The sequence below is a fragment of the Aplidium turbinatum genome, chromosome 1, assembly GCF_918807975.1.
Source record: "Aplidium turbinatum chromosome 1, kaAplTurb1.1, whole genome shotgun sequence".
Lineage (NCBI taxonomy): Eukaryota > Metazoa > Chordata > Ascidiacea > Aplousobranchia > Polyclinidae > Aplidium > Aplidium turbinatum.
In genome coordinates this window covers 56,698,822-56,718,784 of record NC_137472.1, presented here as the reverse complement: position 1 = coordinate 56,718,784, position 19,963 = coordinate 56,698,822, and the positions used below count along the sequence as shown (strand labels likewise).

The 19,963-nt window shown below is 39.2% G+C and overlaps 1 protein-coding gene across 2 annotated transcripts in view; it reads right to left on the bottom strand.

Annotated features, from left to right (window-relative positions):
• Nucleotides 1-14,108, bottom strand: part of LOC145772266 (mast cell tryptase-like) — a 32,121-nt gene extending 18,013 nt beyond the window's left edge. Inside the window, exons 1-4 of one of the 2 annotated variants that reach the window (XM_082584134.1) lie at nt 13,855-14,108; nt 12,233-12,415; nt 10,874-10,963; nt 10,065-10,124 (exon numbers count right to left, since the gene is read on the bottom strand). In XM_082584134.1, the coding sequence (XP_082440260.1) occupies nt 10,065-10,124; nt 10,874-10,963; nt 12,233-12,415; nt 13,855-13,882 (361 nt within the window). In that variant the 5' untranslated portion in view covers nt 13,883-14,108. The remainder of the gene's footprint in view (nt 1-10,064; nt 10,125-10,873; nt 10,964-12,232; nt 12,416-13,854) is intronic. The other variant, XM_082584141.1, reaches the window with a different exon arrangement.
• Between the last annotated feature and the right edge of the window lie 5,855 nt (nt 14,109-19,963).

The window sequence follows — 19,963 nt, the reverse complement described above, 5'->3', positions numbered from 1 at the left end:
GGTAAATATGATTTTCATTTTATTCATAGTTTGTCTCATTTGTTAACCAGCCGTACATCTCTTATGAAGTTTAACATACCAAACGTATGATGTCTACTTGTATATTGTGGTAACTGTTTATTATTATTATACGTTTTCGTATTCGTAAAGTCACGGTTATTTTCCCCAGAGAAAAACCGCGACCTGACGAGGACAAATTGAGTGCTTCGAAGACAATTGCGCGTTTTTCCAACATAGAACAATCATCCCAGCTTGTTGGTGGTATGCGAGCAGACAAGTTCAAGTGGAATCACCTCAGTGTAGATCAGGTGTTTTAACATCAGACAACCCGCACCGCTATACGATCTTACATTGAAAGTTTTTCTCGGTTGACGGAGGTATCAACCGATTGATCCGGTCGTAAGTATAAACCGGTAGTGTACAGAATTATTTCTTTTAGTAAGAAATTTTCTGGTCGCAGAGTTGCGACTCGTTTGTCATCGTTCGAATAACGATTGGCAGTTCTCGTTGATCTCTTGAAGAAGTTTACTTAGTATTGTTATATCGCTTTTTCCTCTTTCTTAAAACTCTTTGAATGTTAAGAAGTGGGAAATTTTATAGCAAAATGGCCTGTGAAACTATTGAAACTGCTGTTAAAAATTTAAATGATTTCTATCTTGAAATCAATAACCTTATGAAGACTCCCCATTGCGCAAAAACGGTACGCGCTCGTCTTCCTGATTTAGATAATTTGTTCAGTTCTCTTATGGCACTTTGTGTTGACATTTCTGCTGATAAACCACTTCTGGAATCTTGTACTTTTAGTAAAGATGACTATTCTCGTGGTAAAGACGAATTCTTGACTTTTGTTGAAGGCTGGTTGCGAGAGCAGGATGATGAACACGAGAGTGGTCATACTCCTTCTATTGATATAATTCGTGTTTTGCAACGTTCCAAAAATGGCTCTAAAACCGGTAGCCATATGACGACGACTTCGAGATCTTGCAGGAGTTCTAAACAAAAGACGCTGCAAGCCAAGTTGGAACTTGCGCAACTGGCGGTAAAACACAATCAACAACGTCGTCTGGAAGAAGAAAGGGAAGCTAAGTTGAAGGCCGAACGAGCTGCCGCTGAAGCTAAGTTGAAGGCCGAACTCGCCGCCGCTGAAGACCGTCGCGTTCTGGAAGCAGCCCGGTTAGAAGCCGAGGTCTGGGAGGTCAACTCCCAAGAAGGTTCTCTGCGAAACATTCGATCTCAACCCTTCGACCATCTCAACCCAAACAAGGTACAGTCAACAATGTTTCGTTCCAGTTCTTGTCATATAAATCCTGGGTGTTCTAGCTTTAATGCCGATGTGCCTAATCCCGGTGTTCCAGCACTGAACCTTCCCTTGCCAAATGTTAAAATTAACGAACAATTTTCTATGAAGAATGACTCCGCTATTCTAGCAGGAATAGTTACTGCCGTTAGCGCTGGCATGAATATGCCAAAATATGAATGCCCCAAATTTTCAGGGGATCCTAAGGACTATTTTACTTTCTTCCGTCATTTCGAAGAAACTATAAATTGCGCAGATATAAGCCCCAGCAAAAAACTGAGTTACTTACTTCTATACACAACTGGCAAAGCGCATAACTCGATTAGTCACTGTCCTTCCCTTAAAACGCCTGAAGAAGGCTACAGTAAAGCGTTAACAATTTTGCATGACTTGTTTGGGCAGCCGCGCGTCATAGCAGAATCTTTTAAACGACAGTTGCTTAACCCGTTAAGTGCGTAATTAAATTTTCGAAACTCTCCTTACGGTGCGTATTTAATTTGATCACTCGCAGTATTTTTCGTCGCATTATTGCTTGCTAGAATATTGGGGAACCCCCATGACGCAGCACAATACGCTTTTGTTCAATTTCCTTTTGTGTCTATTGCTTTAATTTTTTCATCAACTATTGCGGAGAAATCTCCGGCTGGACTATTGTTTTCTAGTGTAGTCGCATTACTCTCAATTGATTATACCTTTCACCATTGTGAAATTATTCAACTAGTTTTTTATTATGAAGAAGAAATTATATCAGTTCACAGAACAGAATAATTTCTAAGCATTATAGGACACTAAACAAAGTAGCATACACGTAAGTTTAGTTTGGAAATATTCAAACTGTGTCATTTTCTGACACTTGTTCTAACATTAGCAGCAACACAAAACCCTATTGGTTTGTTGACTATATGTCATAAAATATGTTTTCGAACACAACAAAATATTTCTAAAACTGCTTGCAACATTATATCAAAATGACTTCACACTGACTGAACGCGCATGATGTGGTTCGAATTTTATACACCGGAAGGAACAATTTTCTATTTCCTATTTCAGAAAAAAAAACAACATTTAGGATGAAATCTGTTTATTCTTGCAATTGTGGTTATATTGTAGATGAGTGCAGAAACTACCTAATATTGTAATAGAGTGATTTAGGGATTAATGATTTCAGTCAAGCTGCAATCATTATTGTAGTGTAAACAATGCATCTATGTTTCTTCACACGTCATAATTGCGCCTTCCAGACAAAGCGAACAGAGGAAGGCGAAATTAAAAGTGCCATGAATAGCTGCGATCACGAAAACGACAATTGTCGTCTTACGCACAGCAAGAGCGACTGTCTCCGACGACAATTGTCGTCATGCGCACTTAACAGGTTAAAATCTCTGCAATCAAACATCTCGACAAAGAAGCAATGCATAGCTTCTCCACAGCTTTGAGAAAGTGTTACGAAACCTTAGATAGCCATGGACATTCTTACGAATTAAACTCTTACTTAGATGATCTTGCTGACAAGTTACCGCCGTGTATAAACAATTCTTGGAAGAGAAAGTACGCAAAAATTCAATGCAGACAACAAAGGGCTTCTACCTTTCGGGACTTCGTCGAATTCGTAGAAGATGAAGCAAAACTTTTAAATGCTTATCCTACTAAAATTGAAAGCGAAAGTTCTAAGCGCCACGTAAATTCTTTTGGTCGTAGTGGACAAAAAATCAGCAGTCAGCGAACTTGTGCTACGGTTTCAGCCACCCGTGGTAATCGTGCGTCACAATCCTTTGAAGGCAAAACACGACAAAGACAGCGATTTGCCGGTCGCCAGTGTTTCTTTTGCTCTGGAAATCATATACTTTATAAGTGTAATGAGTTTTCCAAAATTTCTTTACAGGATCGCCGAGATTTTCTAAACAAAGAGAGGCGTTGTTTTAATTGTTTCAATAAACATGCCACTTCAGATTGTAGGTTTGAGAGTAGCCTACATGTACCGAAAAGGGTTGCAAAGGTCATCACCATTCTTTGATGCACTACGTCTCTAGTAAAGCGTCTCCTGATGTCACTCGAGTCAACACAGGTAAGTTGCTTTCAACTTCTGTTTCTTCCGATTCAGTGTTAGGTCATAAAAGTTTCTTTAACGTCGTTCCTATTAAAGCAAGGGCTAATGGGAAAGAAGTTAAAACTTACGCCTTTCTCGACACTGGATCGGATGCAACTTTCTGCGATCACAGTTTGATCGCGTCGCTTGACTTAGAGGGCGAGCCCAGCCAAATAAAGCTGAGCACTGTAAATAAAAGCTTAGATACTATTAAAAGTAAAAGAGTCAGTGTCTCAATTTCTTCTTTAGATGAAAAGGTCAACTTTGAAACAGTGCAAGCCTACGCCATAGACAAAATACCAGTGTCTCCAAATCCTAATCTTTCTTGCGACGATGTTTCCAAATTTCCTTATTTGAAAGATTTAAATTTTGAAACTTTAGAAAACGCCCATGTCTCAATCTTAATTGGCATCGATGTTTTAAAGGCTCATAAAGTTTTAGAGCAGAGAGAAGGAAACAATGGTGAACCCAGTGCAATAAAAACACCCTTAGGTTGGTCACTTTTGGGATCATCAAAAAATCAAAACAACATTCTATCTAATTTTATTCATTCAGATGAAAAATTGGACAATGCAATCCAACAGTCTTGGTTTGAAGATTTCAAACCGGAAGAGCTTTCTTTTCCATCGTCTGTGCAAGACAGACAAGTTCTTAAAGTGCTACGTGAAGAGGTGTCACGCACTGATGGTCACTATTACGCACCGCTACCCTGGCGGAAGGACGTAAGTTTGCCTGAAAATAGTCGCTTGATGGCAACAAAGCGCTTAAATTCTTTGAAGAAACGCTTTGAACGTGACGATCAATTAAAGCAAAAATATGCGTCAAAAATGCAGGAGTATCTAGAAAACAACCATGCAGAGGTTGTAAACGAATCAAGTAGTGATGATGAACAAGGGCAAAAACGTGTTTGGTACTTGCCACATCATCCAGTGATTCATCCCCGCAAACCAGACAAAGTCAGAATAGTGTTTGACTGCGCTGCTCAGCACAAAGGGGTAGCTTTAAATGATGCCTTGCTGCAAGGTCCTGATCTTGTAAATAGCCTTGTTAGTGTATTGACACGCTTTCGCAGAGAGCCAATTGCCTTGGTAGCAGATGTAGAAGCGATGTTTCATCAAGTTAAAATAAAAGAACATGACAAAGATGCATTTCGTTTTCTTTGGTGGCCTGGAGGAGATCTTTCTAAACCTCCCGTCAGCCATCGTATGCTGGTACACATCTTTGGTGCTACATCTTCGCCTTGTTGTGCGACCTTCTGTCTGAGGCAAACTGAACAAGAGTTCGGTTCAAACTTCAACTCTGCTACATGTGATGTTGTTAAAAATGATTTTTATGTAGACGATTGTCTAACGTCTGCTAGTTCTGTAGATGACGCTGTTCTTTTAGTCAAACAGCTTAGAGAGTTGCTTCAAATTGGTGGCTTTAACCTTACAAAATGGATTTCAACGAGTCAGGAAGTTCTTAAAACTATTCCTGAAAATGATAGAGCGAAATCTGTTATGAATGTTGATCTCAACAGTCCGTTGAAGGAACGTGTGCTAGGTGTTTCTTGGAACGTTTCCAATGACCAATTTGCGTTTCAGGTTTCAGACAATTTTGAGTTGAAAACGTTTACGAGACGTTCCATTCTATCTGCTGTTAATTCTCTGTATGACCCATTGGGTTTCATTGCTCCAGTCGTGCTGACTGCTAGAATTCTGCAGCAAAACATCATTCAGCAAAAACTTGGCTGGGATGATCAACTGCGGAATTCAGATGTGCTTGAGTGGCAAACATGGTTTAAGCAACTGCATGATCTTGGTGAGTTGAATTTATTTCGTTGTTTTAAACCTCTTAACTTTGGTAAAGTTGTTAGTCATCAACTTCATCACTTTTCGGATGCTTCTGTTCAAGGTTACGGGTTTGTATCTTACTTGCGCCTGGTCGACGATACGGGATCTATTCATTGTTCTTTTGTGTGTGGCAAAGCTAAAGTTACACCACCCAAATCAGAAAGTATTCCAAGACTGGAACTTGTAGCAGCGGTGTTGGCAGTTAAAGCCGACAAGTGGCTTCGTTCTCAACTTGATTATTCAAACTGTCAGTCAATCTTTTGGACTGACTCTAGTGCGGTAAGAAGGAGTATTAATAATGAAAACAAACGATTTAGGACCTTTGTGTCAAACCGTTTGGCAAAAATTCATCGACAAACTACGCCTTCCCAATGGAGGCACGTCAATTCTCATATCAATCCAGCCGACGATGCATCTCGCGGCCTATCTGTAATTCAGTTGTTGAAGTCTCGATGGCTAAAAGCTCCGAAGTTCTTGTGGAAAACAGAAGACTTCTGGCCTTCTATTCCCGCTTCAGAAGTAAATTTTGAGTCTCTTCCTTTAGATTTTCAGCCTCTTGAGCCTAATATTGTCTCTGCAGTTCAGGTAAGTCAGACAGTAGCCGTAGACAATCTAATTAGTTATTTTTCGACCTTGCACCGTTTAAAAAAGGCCACAGCATGGCTAAAACGGTTTTGCAAGTTTGTCCAAGACAGGTCTTCTGTAACTCCAGGACGTCTTACTGCTGATGAACTGTACATCGCTGAGTTACGTCTCATATCTTATGTACAGAAGCAAGTCTTTTCGCCTGTGTTTGTAATTCTTAAGAATTCTTCTTCTTCTTCTTCTAGCAAAGCACTCAAAAGGGAATTAAAGAGTCTTCCGAATCTTCGATGTGTTTCGAAGTTGAGTCCATGCCTGATGAGTGGTGTTCTTCGAGTTGGTGGACGGTTAGAAAATGCACCGATACTTTTCGAATCCAAACACCCAGCAATATTGCCCTATCAACATCATTTGACAACTTTGTTCATTCGAAACCACCATGTCCTGGTTGGCCATTCTGGTATGTCCCATACATGGACATCGCTTCGCCAACGTTTTTGGATCATAAAGGGTGGAGCTGCTGTCAGAAAAGAAATTAGTAAGTGTGTTCTGTGTCGCAAACGTAGCGCACTTGGTTCTCAGCAACTTATGTCAGCTCTTCCTCCTGCTCGTCTGAAACCGGATGAGCCTCCTTTCTCACATGTAGGAATAGATTATTTTGGTCCATTCTATACTAAACGTGCACGCAGTTTAGAAAAGCGTTACGGGTGTGTCTTTTCATGCCTCACCATGAGAGCTGTCCATGTTGAAGTTGCTCATGATCTTTCTACCGATTCCTTCATCAACGCTTTTCGCCGTTTTGTCAGCCGCAGAGGTAAACCCAAAGAAGTGTTTTCCGACAACGGTAGCAACTTTGTTGGAGCCGAGAGAATTTTGCGAGAATCTCTTCAAGCTCTTAATCAAGAAAATATAGGAACGTTCTTTCAACAAGAACAAATAAAATGGAATTTTAACCCACCAACAGCTAGCCATATGGGGGGAGCTTGGGAAAGGATGATTCGTTCAATCCGCCGAATTTTTAATGCCCTGTTAAAGTCACAAACCCTTACAGATGATGTCTTGCACACTCTATTCCTTGAAGTTGAGAAAATTCTTAATTCTCGTCCTTTAGTTCCCGTCGCTATTGATCCAACCGCCGACGAGATACTTACGCCAAACCACTTGTTATTACTGAGACCTGAAAGCAATTTGCCGCCAGGCTTGTTTAACCAAAAAGATAATTACACAAGGCGTCGTTGGAGACAAGTCCAATACCTGGCAGATCAATTTTGGAAAAGGTGGTCTCGCGAGTACCTTCCAACCATTGCCTTACGCCAAAAGTGGCCAGACGTGAAACGTAACCTTCACCAAGACGATATCGTTCTTGTTGTTGACAACAATGTTCCTCGTGGAAGATGGAGAATGGGTCGCGTTACCAGATCCTTTCCTGACAAAAAAGGAGTCGTTCGAATTGTAGAAGTTCTCACGCAGTCGGGAAGTATTCAACGGCCTATAGCAAAACTGTGCCTCATCCAGGAAGCAGATGGTATCGCCTCGAAATAAGATGACATTACGGAAATAGTAAAAGAACTATGATCGACATTATGTTTGGTAGCATGCTTACAACGAGAGACACTAAATGAGTTGTATGCACATACGTAGGCCTAATTATGTACTGTATATGTAAAGGACACTTGTTTGTAGTAGTGTAACATAGAAGTAGTGATGTTTGTGTGTTTGTAAAATGTATCTCATCCATCGTTAGCATTTTAAGGGGGAGGATGTAACATCACTTTTGTGAATATAAAAGTTGTGTGAGCGAAATCAAAATTTTCCTATATGGAAATTTGGTTGTCTGTTGGATTATAGAAACAACATTTAAATTCTCCCTTTGTCTGTAGCGTCCGGAAAAAAAAACAAGTCTATTAACTATCTTAGATTCTGACAGTTTTCAGACTCAAAAGGAGTCTATGCCTCCTTTAGTCATATAGTGGCGCCCGTATTTCTGAAATTGTGTTATTTTTATCTCTCAACGCATCAAAAATAGCCTGTGTTGTCGGATTCCTTCCAGTTGATTAATTATTGTGAGATTACATCTGTGTATACGTTGGCATAGCACGGTTTGACGTTGATTCTATGCTAAATGGGTTCGCTTGTTTGTAAACGTATTTCTTTGTGTCAATTTCTTAAAGATTCGTTGTGTTGTGAAATACTCAGCATCAACGTCAACGAACGGCCTTTTTATGCAACTGTAACGTTTTTACATTCAGCATCAGGAATAGCCTTTTTCCTAATTCATGGCTTTAAATAGAAGAACTTTGCGTTATTTCTCTAATTCAGCAATAATAGCTCAGCTACGCGAACATTCCTTTGTGTCAATTTCACACGTATTAATGGATAGAATTGTTTAGCAGTTTAGAAATAGATTACTGTATTTGTTAACTGAGCTATTGAAATGAACTCTTGATCGTAATTTAAGAAAGGTTATATTAGACTTTCTGGAGTATTTGTTAACTATAATTCTATTCTATTTAGTCGTGATATAATGCTTAGGCGTATCACCTTGTAAATGCATTCTGGAAAAGGGGTTGTCAACAACCGGTAAATATGATTTTCATTTTATTCATAGTTTGTCTCATTTGTTAACCAGCCGTACATCTCTTATGAAGTTTAACATACCAAACGTATGATGTCTACTTGTATATTGTGGTAACTGTTTATTATTATTATACGTTTTCGTATTCGTAAAGTCACGGTTATTTTCCCCAGAGAAAAACCGCGACCTGACGAGGACAAATTGAGTGCTTCGAAGACAATTGCGCGTTTTTCCAACATAGAACAATCATCCCAGCTTGTTGGTGGTATGCGAGCAGACAAGTTCAAGTGGAATCACCTCAGTGTAGATCAGGTGTTTTAACATCAGACAACCCGCACCGCTATACGATCTTACAATAGTTTCTCTAGCTTTTTCCACTGTGAATTTTATGTTTTTATGTTGGGAATTTAGCACATTTAGAAAAGTTGAGCACGAATCTTCATCATCAAAAACAGCAAAAATATCATCTACATACCTAAGATAAAGTTTCGGATGGAAATCTTTAGACTCTTCAAGAATTTTTGTTTCAATATGTGCTAGGAAAAAATTAGCAATGGTAGGGCCTAATGGAGACCCCATTGCTACGCCATCGATTTGTTTGTATAAATTATTTTTGTACAAAAACATGCCTTGTGTGGCTAACGTGAGGAGTTTAATGAAAATTTCTTTCTTGATAGGAGGGTGATTAGGTTGGGAATCCGAAAAAATGTAATCAGCAATGATATTTATGGTTTCAACCAACGGTACATTTGTAAACAAAGAAGACACATCAAAACTCACCATCAATTGATTTTTGTGGCACGCAAAGTTATTTACATTTTCTAAGAATTTGTTGGTAGAGTCGAGCATATATTTATTAGGAATATAAGGTTTAATTATCGAGTCCAAAAATTTTGCCAATCGGTATTCAGGTGTACCAATCATTGACACTACTGGCCTAACTGGGTTTCCATCTTTATGGACTTTTATAAGACCATACAGTTTTCCTGGGTTGCTACCGGATGGGATAAGTTTTTTACATAAGTCTTTATCAAATTGTTTCAAATACGTGCGGATATAATACGCGATAGACTTTTCTTTTTTGATGATAGGATGCGTCCTAACGGTATCGTCAATCTTAATGAACTGTCAATCAGAGTTTGAAACTAAAATTCATGAGGCACTCCAAATAAAGCAGCACAACCCCAGGCTCAACAAACAATTATTCGCTAAAGGGGCATCTTTTTTGTTGAATTTGTATTAGCTTACGTTTATTTTATGTTATGTTGTCCGCTCACTATCTTGTCTCATGACCACACTCCCGCATAATTATGACAGATTGCTACCACCTTTTGTGTTTGTTCGTCAGTTGTTGCTTGTACGCAGGTCAGTGCAGTTTTATTGAATTTCAGTCATTTATTATTAACATTTCACGAATAATTTTGTTTTGTTTAGATGAATTGGGATATTTTCCTGAAGAGGGCGGAAAGTTTTGCCGAAAACGTTTGAAATTATGTATCTGTTTCATTTCTGTATTAATTTTGAATTATGCAATTCAATGTTATTAAGTTGTTATCGATTGTCTGTCTATGGTTTTTAAAAAGTACCTCTCTACCAAAGCTATACTAATTAGAGATAAAATAAACACTTTTGTTGTGACAGGCTACCACTTAAAATTGGCTAACAAAACGTGAACATGCATGGATAACGTACCGCCAGCCCGGCCGTAAGGCCTTGAACCGTTTTCACTATGGAAGGCTGCAAACGACGTATCTGTAACGAATTAAAATTACTATGCTAGTTAAATGATAGTGGTTGGTGATAGGCCTATGTTTATTTGTTGCTTCTGTGTAACTGCAAAGATGTTTACATTTTAACATTTGTATCTTATTGACGATGTGATCACACAATTATGCTAGCTCAGAAGTTTTCAATTTTTCACATTTTGTCCCAAACAGCTTGGTCTTACGAGGTGTAGACATTCCCACCTAAACCAATCTTGAAAACAAATTAACATTAGAAAGTTACAGTTTTCTCCACAGCTTTCCCTCCCTATTTCTTTCCTAAAACAAATTTTCCAGGCATTTAATATTCCACTCTTTAAGAACCGCTGCGCGAGCTAATCCTCAATCCTTTCTGCAGCAAATAACGCAACCGGTAACGTTACAGTAGTCCCGGCTTATCAAGCCCACAGTTAATAGGCCTACCGGCTTATTAAGTGCAATTCGGTCAGGTCCAGAATTACTGAATGTATAGGAGTGGCAGAAAATCGTCTCCCGCTTAATAGCCTCACCCGCTCAAGTAAGCCTAAAATAGTCCGGTTTCCGAGATGTGCCTATTCACGCGGAGACAAGCATTGACCATCACACAACAAAGTTTTGGAGATAAACTAAATTTCCACAAAATCTGACTTAAGTAATTCTACAACTCAGGACTTCGTTTTATTTTTCCTAAAGGACGGTAGGAGTTGCACAGGCAGCTATACTTCAAAATTAGTTTTACGTTGGCATACTGAGGCTCACCGATGGTAGGACGGAAAACTCTTGGTGATATTTTAATTAAAGTTGAGTTGTCATCTCCATGGCAGTTTCTTTTGCCAACGCAAGGCTTTGCTGAAATAAAACAGCCTATCATTAAAGCAAAAGAGGATTGCCTAATGAACGATAGATTTCGATCACTGGCAATTCGCCGAATTTTTTATTCTTACACGAATGCACTTTTTTGTTTGTCAATGATTTTTACAAATGGTCAATGGTCATGACTCAAGATTGTTCGTAACTTTCAGGAAGATTTTTGGAGTGTAAGCAAGCTGGACTTCATTGTACAGTGGTAATTAATCTATCTAGTCCCAGAGTATCAAAGCAAAAATATTATAGATGTATTTGCAATCACATTTTATATTTTGTTTTTCCCGGATGAAAGATGTTACAATGCAGAGGCAGTTGTCTCCTACAATTTGGTCCACAAACCTCTTGAGGAGACCATGGAAGTTGAAAGACAGCTAGCCTGCGTAGGCGAAACTCTTTGTTGTTTTTTTTGTAGAATTATATTGAACAAAACTTGACTTTGACTGTTGGTAAAAAACATGGCAAAATCAAAACTTAGTATTTCAAACCAGTTGCACAAAGCCTTCCGATATAGTGATATCTGTAAGACACAACTTCCTTGGGTATAATTGAATTTCGGCAAAAAGATGATGTTGTTTTTGCTTGTTTGTTTTTGTCATTGTTTCGTATCACCAAGTTGTACCTATTTTGTAAGTCGTGCAAGGCTTGGTACGTTGTAGCCTACTTGAAATGGCTTTACCCGTGAGAGGATTTCTTTGTGAGGTTTTCTTTGCCTGTCTTGCTCGTTTTTACTATGAGCTAAACGCATCAAGATGTGTTCCTCTCACGACTATCAGCACTCTTGATAACTCACCATGACTGATCTTCATAGCAAGTGTCTATTTATGCAAAAAGATCAACTAAAGCTATATGGGCTAATAAAGCTATTGCCTGAATATATGCGGTTTTTATTTTTGTTTGTAACTTCCATTTTATCTTAAAATTTTCTGAAGGTGTTGCGACCATGCCAACTTTCTTTTAAATTAATACCTTATTTTGGTCTCAAACACCTATTAACGATTGCGTTTTGTCGCTTCTAGCCTTTCTCGACCTTTGCTATGTTGATGTGATTGTTTTCGCTGAGATGGTTAGAAATAAAAACTACTGAACTGACAATATTTAACCACAAACGGCTGACCAATGACGAATATTCGTGTTTGTAGCCTATGAAGAGCATAGTGTGCAGCTCCAGAAGCTACTGCAACTGCTGGCTGGACTGATGCTAACTCCTGGATCGCTACCAACAAGCTACAACAAATTTTACCGCACACTTACTTACGATTACGCAGATGCAAATGGTCAAAAAAAGAATACCAACAAAAACAGCTGCGACTAATGGTTTAGAGCTTTCTTTTGTAGGGTATACACTTGTTGCAGAGGAATCGAGGTATGCACGGGCTCTCTCAGTAGGAACAGGATCCAAAGTTTGAGAAACAGTCTTTACAAACCCTCGTGACCCTAAAAATATGATGTGATTTATTGGTACGCTTAAAGAGTGTTGCCAGAAGAGACAAGATAATTTCTCCGACCCAACCTGAAAAATTTCCCAATCTCATGCAAAGGCTATTTCTTAAGTCCTTATTTCGCTGGGGTGTGTCTATATTATAAATGGACAAATTCCAGTCTGGTAGGCCTAAATTGTAACTTAAGTTTAGCATTGCAAAAATCAGGGCTGTGGAGTCGGAGGGATTTTGCCGTGCTCGGAGTCGTCAAAAAAGACGGACTCCGACGTGACACAAAACGATGAACAACAAAATTTTTGTTTGCAATCATTTTTCAAAATATTGTCGCTTCTTCTTCGTATTGTGCTCTAAAACTTTATCAGAAAATGGAAGTGTTTGTTCTTGTCACTTTGTGTAAAATATTGATCACAGCGCCAGTGAAGTTAAAATTAAATAAAAAGTCGACCAGTTATAAATAGAGGAGCCGGGATCGTATATTTTTTGCCCGACTCCACAGCCCTGGCAAAAACAACGAAGATTAGCTAAAGTTGCCAGAGCTCTTTATTAGATCATCAGTTTAAACATGGACGAAGTATTTGTTAAACACAATGAACAAAAATAAACAAAACTGGCATGATGAACTCAATCACATGTAAAGACCACATACAGATGCTGTTTGCCAGAGTTATTTTGGATAGACTTTGATCCTTAAAAATTTTTAATCTGGCAATTTTGCTCAACTTCTGAAAAATTCCCAGTAGCCTAATGGTAGGCTATGCAAAACCTTTTTTTTAATTACCTACCTGTATATACAGATATATATAAGCTAGAACTACATTATTAAAACTTTGCTTTAATCTGGTAGTTATAGTAGGTACGGTATCTATGTGTAGTTAAATTTACTGTTAGATCTAACCAACAGTTGTACAATGCATTGTTTTGACAATTAGGCTACATTTAGCCTACTCTGCTTGTTTGTTAATATTATGGCGCTGTTGAAACAAATAAATTGATTTGACTTGGTGTAAGAGTGTAGTCGGCCTGGAAAGAGTTTTCAGGATGGACTTAATATTGTAGAACTTTTAAGTAGCTAAAATGGCGTCCGTTTTCATTTACATAGTAAGCTAACATAGGCTGTTCAAATATCCTCGGTTTTATAGGCCAAAAAAATCACAATTATTGTATTGAATAGGTTGACAAAAACATCATTGTGGAAGAAGGGTTAAGGAAAAGAAAAACATGACACAGGCTAAACCATGATATTTGACAACTCCGTTAGGCTATGCTCAGTTTTTCTATTTTTATACAACGTTTGAAAAACCCTCCATGAACTAAAATTAAAGGGGTGAAAATTAATGTAGCATTTCATTCAAAAGGAGAAAATGTTTAAGTAAGGTTTAGTCTAGACACACTCATGTGCAAAGTTGAGTTTCCTTCAACATAAAAAAAACTCACCGGGCGTTTCTTTGGCAGAAAAATCCATTTAAAGTGCGAAGAGCTTAATTTCAATGAAGAGCATATTAGTTTTGTTACCTGTACTTGAACAACAGTTTTCATAATAGCTGCAGTAAACCAAGCAGTTCTAGCGTATTATAGACAGCTTTATGACTTCACATATGATGATTGTTGGTCTGCAGTCTGCACTGCAGCACCAGCGCTTCTACTTTTGTGGTAATTACCACAGTTGTGGAATTTTCATCATGCTTGTGGTAAAAATGTTAAATGTGGTAATGAAAAATTTGTGGTAAAAATGTGGTAATATGGAAATTTTGTGTGGAAATGTTGCCAAAATGTGGAAATTATAAATTTTAAAAAATTTGACATAAAATACTATCAATAAATAAGAGCATTTAAACTGTTGTCCTCCAAAATCGAGCAGATATACAAAAAACTACTTATAACAGCATGTGACTAGCATGTTCCGCTGTTTTCGGTTTGATTTTGGAATGCGTCCCGACTTTTGACTTTGAAGGTAGGGTGACCATGTGATCATATTCATAGTCAAGATGTCTTTCAGATTCTAGCTGCGGTATCAAGTACAGTACTTTGCAGTGGCGTAGACAGGAGGGGTTTGGGGGTTACAACCCCCCCCCTTTAGCCAGTGCCGGATTAACCATTAGGCAAAGTAGGCACGTGCCTACAAGGCCAGTCAAAAATCCAGGCCACTTTAAAATCAGTAAAAATTTAGTCATGTTTTCAAAATAATTATTTTCTAAACTGATAAGTATTCATCTTAATAGCTCTGTTTTTCCAGATGAATTAAAGGTTGCAAAAATCGCAATTTCGCAAAAATCGCAAAAATTTTCCATAGACTAGTTTTATGGTGCAATTGAAGCTGTGACTTGTGAACCGTTTCTTATCGGACGTTTTATGCTTCTAAGAAGAAAAAATGTAAGTTGTTAGTTGATTATTATTGATATAAACTTTCTAGCCTAATATTGTGATTTAGAGCAGGGTGGTCTAACCCAAACGCGGGCCGCATGCGGCCCGCGGACATATTTTGTGCTGCCCGCAGAGCACTTTTGATGCACAAGAAACCATTGGGTACCACAAGTTTCAAAGTGCTCTCCAGGAAATCTCTGGGGATGCTACTCAGAATGGCAGCACACGAACTGAAGCAGGTGCATTGGCCAAACACATGAACACCCTTGAAGTTTCCCTAATGTGCATACTTTGGAACAATATTTTGCAGCGCTTCAATACTAGTAGCAAGTTGCTTCAAAGTTCCACTATCGATCTGACACTAGCCATTGGTCTGCTGAAGCTTGGATAAATTCTTGGATGAGTGCAGAGAGAATTTTGACTGTTATGAGCAGCAGGCACGTGATCGCTGTGGCAGCAGCATATATAAATCTGAAAGTCGGCGAGCACCAAAGCGGCAGAAGCATGTCAGTGATGGAGCTGCTACAGATGGTGTGGAAGGAATGTCCGGCCAGCAAAAATTTACAGTCAACACGTTTTATGTGATCATCGACCAACGGAAGAGTGCACCACAGAAACGTATCGATGCATATTCCATGGTGCTGCAGAGGTTTGGAGTTTTGACTGAGTACGACTCCATGTCTGTTAAAGACATCGATGTTGCTGTTGCAGGTCTGGTTGGTGTGTATTCAAAGGACCTGTCTTCCGACTTCCCATCAGAACTTCGTCAGTTTATGTGCTGGTATAAAGAGCAAAGACGCGATGAAACAACAGCAACAGGAAGTGCTCAGAAGATATTTAAAATGCTGCACACTAGCCTACTGGTGTTTATAATGCATTTCCGAACACTGAAATAACACTTAGAATGTACTTGTCTTTAATGGCTACGAATTGCTCGGGGGAACGCTCGTTTTCACAACTGAAACGAATTAAAGACGTTAAACGATCAACAATGTGTCAACAACGTCTTAGTACACTGGCACTTTTGTGTATTGAAAGCGATCTACTCCGTAAGATTGACCTCCAAAAACTAGTTAACGAGTTTTCAATCGCAAAAATGTGCAAAGGTGCTATTTAATTAGGCATATATGACCAAGTTTTGCACGGTACCCTGTGTTATAGTTGCAACAACGATCTTTGTGACAATGATTTGGCAACACTGATATTTCTAATTTTTTAGTTGGCAACCCTGATTTTCGGGCCACTTATAAAATGTGCCTACAGGCCAGCAGACCCTTAATCCGGCACTGCCTTTGGCACGCGTGTGACGTCACGATAATGAGAATGATGCTTTCAGTCTCTATGTCTCTAAAACAAAGTTTGCCTAATTTTAAACGAAACTGCATTAAAAGAGCGAGTTTTGCGAATACTAAACATTCAAATATCTCAGCCAGGAATTAACAACAAGAAAACATAGAGACTTAGCTTTAATACCGAAAAATGCCCAAGAAAACATGATCTTATTCTTTTGCTATGCCACCAGACAGCACCATTTTACAGGAATATTTATACCCACATTTTTGTTGAAAATGCTCTCAGAATGCACCAAATTTAAAGTAATTTTTCAAAATTTTTTGGGAAGGCCCCCCAGACCCCCCGCTGCTGGGTGTCGCCTTTGGCAAAGAGGCCGGCGGGCTAAGCCAGGCGGCCGTCAAAACCCCCCCTTTCAAAATTCCTGGCTAAGCTACTGGTACTTTGCTTTCTTATTTCGAACGTTCTGTTAATAAACTGAGTAGTTGTTTTAGGCCTTATTTTACACTATATAGTGTAAATATAACCAAATAATAGCGTTGCCGGATAAGGAATTCTGTCGTAATTTGAGAAAAGTTTAAAGCTGTTGAAAACAAAAACTTGCATTTTAGAAAAAATTTTAGTTCTGGGTAAAGATCAAAACCTTATAAGTTATTCCTAAGTCTTACCTTAACCCTTACTAACTTTAATCCTAACTCTGACAACACCTGATAGTAACTATGGCAACAAGTGGGTAAAAATAGCCACTGTGTTAATGTAAAAGTAAGTCGAAATACGGTTAAGATCGGGTAAAAAATCACAGTAAAAAATGTGGTAATCTGAGGACAAATGTGGTAATACAAGTGGTAATCTAGCTTTGTAAAAGTGGAAGCACTGTGCAGCACATAGGCTAACACAAACAATTTCTTAGGGCCTAGGCAATCGTCCAGCGGTCTTATTCTGAGTCCTGACTGAACTTCAAAGTGATGATGATTATGTGCCTGATCTGATACAGACGTTGGCGATCGGCGATCATGGTCTTCCAAACTTCTCTGTCATTTGTCATTCGTATAAAATCGTTCGTTTTGACTGTTGTGTTTATGGCCCATTGGTTCAAGCTGTTTAAATAAGTTAATCTTTGTCGACCTCTGCTTCTTTTACCTGTATCATTCCCAATAGTGCTAATTTTTCCAAATCTCCATGTCTGTGAATAGCCTATGACTTCCAAATTGCATCTGGCGCCTTCTAACTGTTGTCATTAATCTCCTTTCTGCTTTTGCCAGTTTCATAACTTCGTCATTCGGCTACTCTTATCAGTCCAAGACAGTGGCGCGGGAACTATTTTTTTCTAGGGGGGGCTGAAGCTGCCGTAGTGTTGTCAGCTTCTGGGGGGCTCCGCCCCCCCAGACCCCCCTTATGTGGGAGGGTTAACAAGTGAAGAACGGCAACAACAAAGCTGCTGTTTAGGAAATTAAAATGCAAACAAACAAATTAGAAAGTGATATGAAACCGACGGTTTATGGAAATGAGCTTTCACACGCTACCGAAGATTGATTTTCGCTCAGGTGTTTTCTCGATGAACTGTGTCATGAGTTCTTTGACATCGACAGTGTCCAAAATGTTTTGGTGGACATGCATCAACGCAAGATGAGTAAGTCTTTTTTGTGTCATTGAGCTTCTCAACCACGTTTTCAGGCGTCTAGAGCAGAAAAAGAACGTTCTGATGATGCAGCTGAAACCGGGAGGCAAAGGCAGAGCTCCACGAATATTCGCGTTTCTTTGAAAAAATACGTTTAGTGTTTAAGGGTTTAGTTGCGATAATATCTCAGCAACCTTTTGAACGGATTTGGGGGTTTTCCACGTACAACATCGCTGAGCAAAGTAAGTTTCGTTTGTAGGCGATCTTTTCTAATGGCATCGGGTAAGCTGATCTCAGTATCAGATCTTTCCTCATCGTTTGCACAGCTCAGAAGGGCCTTCTCTCTATTGGCTGCTATAAGCATATCCGCCTGGTCGAATCTTCTATCAAGCTCAGCTTGAACCAAATCAAGGGCTTCGATGTAGGCCTTATTGCCGTTTCCACGCTCCTTCTCCGGCAGACGACAAAGCATCCAATTCTTCTGTGTTTCGAAATCGAGTTTTGCTCACTCGGGGATCCTTTGGCGTCTTTAGGATGATTGATTGATTGAATCTTTATCCTCAGACTGGGAAAGCTTCTTGCAGAGCTTAATCCTGGCAGTTTCGCATACTTGTAGAGGCTTTAGATCACTGATGCAGGCCCAGTCACCGAGATTGACAGAGTGAAGTTTCCGATAGTTGAAGTCTTGTTGCCAGGGAATTATTCCATCCATTAGATATGCCGCTGAATAGAGAGCAATCCTTAACGTGCGTTGCTCAAGCGCACACCCCGAAAGTCGAACCAGCGCCGCTTGATTTTGAAGTTTCTTCGTTCCAGAAGTCACGCACTAACCAACTGAGATTGACAGGCGCAAAGACGTTCGCTACTTTCATAAGCTTAGAAACGGATTCATCTTTTCTGAGATTTTTGATCCGTTCGCGGAGAATGGTGATTGATTCCAAAGCTGAAGTAACAGAGGTCTTCTTGTTTTGGAGCTGCCTTGCGAAGGCTTCTGCAGGCTGAAAAACTTCGCCGCTGCAGGTAATCGCAAAATAAAGCCGCATCGTGCGTGCTTGTTTTACCAAGCCAAATATGTTTGCAAGTGCGTCTCCTCCCGTTGCACTATCTTCTGTCATGTCGGTCAGATATGACAAAGCAATATTATGTATTATTGTAATGTTCAGCAGTACACGTGAAATGAAAATATTGCAGAATGATGTCCAATAAACGATGAACCGCCGTGTTAGTAGGGAGGGTCGCTACGCTAGTACCGCTACCGCGAGGTGCTCCCTGTGATTGACGACTCTTTCTCGTGAATGATGAGCGCGACTGCACGTAACAGGAACTCGATTCCTTGTAGCAATTATTGTTCGAAATTTTTTTCTAAAAATATGTTATGTACCTTAAATTGTAAGAATTTTCTAAGGGGGCTGAAGCAAATATTGAAAATTCCAGGGAGGGCTGAATTTGCTGCAGGGAAGGCTGCAGCCCCTTGAGAACCCCTACTTCCCGCGCCCCTGGTCCAAGATATCCTCAACATCCTTCTGAGAAACACATCTCACTCTCAGCAGCCTATAGTCTTTTCTTCATATCTTTACTTATTGTCCAGCATTCACATCCGTAGGTCAGAATTGATTCAAAGTGAAAAGAGCGTAAACAGGAAGGCCTGTTATGAAAGTTTTTGGCAAAAAATCGTGATCATAAGGCTACAGTGTCGCTTTCTTATAGCCTATATTTCATTAAGGTTGGTTTCAGGAAAATCTTTTTTTCGTCCTATAATATCCTTGCTTTATGCCCGCTAGGCGCTAATAGTTGAAGTACAATTCAACTACAAGACAGAAATACTCATTCACGCAACATAAGTTAATAGGAATATTTGGTCTAATTCTCAAACAATCAATCAATGTTTTATTTGTCAGTAACAGGAACATAGGTACATGTTTGAAATATGCAAATAACATACACAATGCAAGAGTTACACAAGTTCCCATACCGACAGGGAGACAACGAAACGACCATACGGTCTACTAGTCAATTGCCACCCTACGGAAATGACGATTTTGCCATTTAAAATAAGCTTCAAGAGAAAAAATAAATAAAACGTTAAAACGTTCCCGCGCTTCAACATACGCACCAAAAAAAAAAAGCGTATTTAAGATAACGTAGACCTAAACACAAATGACAAGTTGGTTTCCATAACATATCACTTACGATGCACTGTAGCTTTGTAAAATTAACGTTTTGATCTCTTTTTTGAAACGATAAAATGATAAAATTTTTAGCCTACTTGTAACC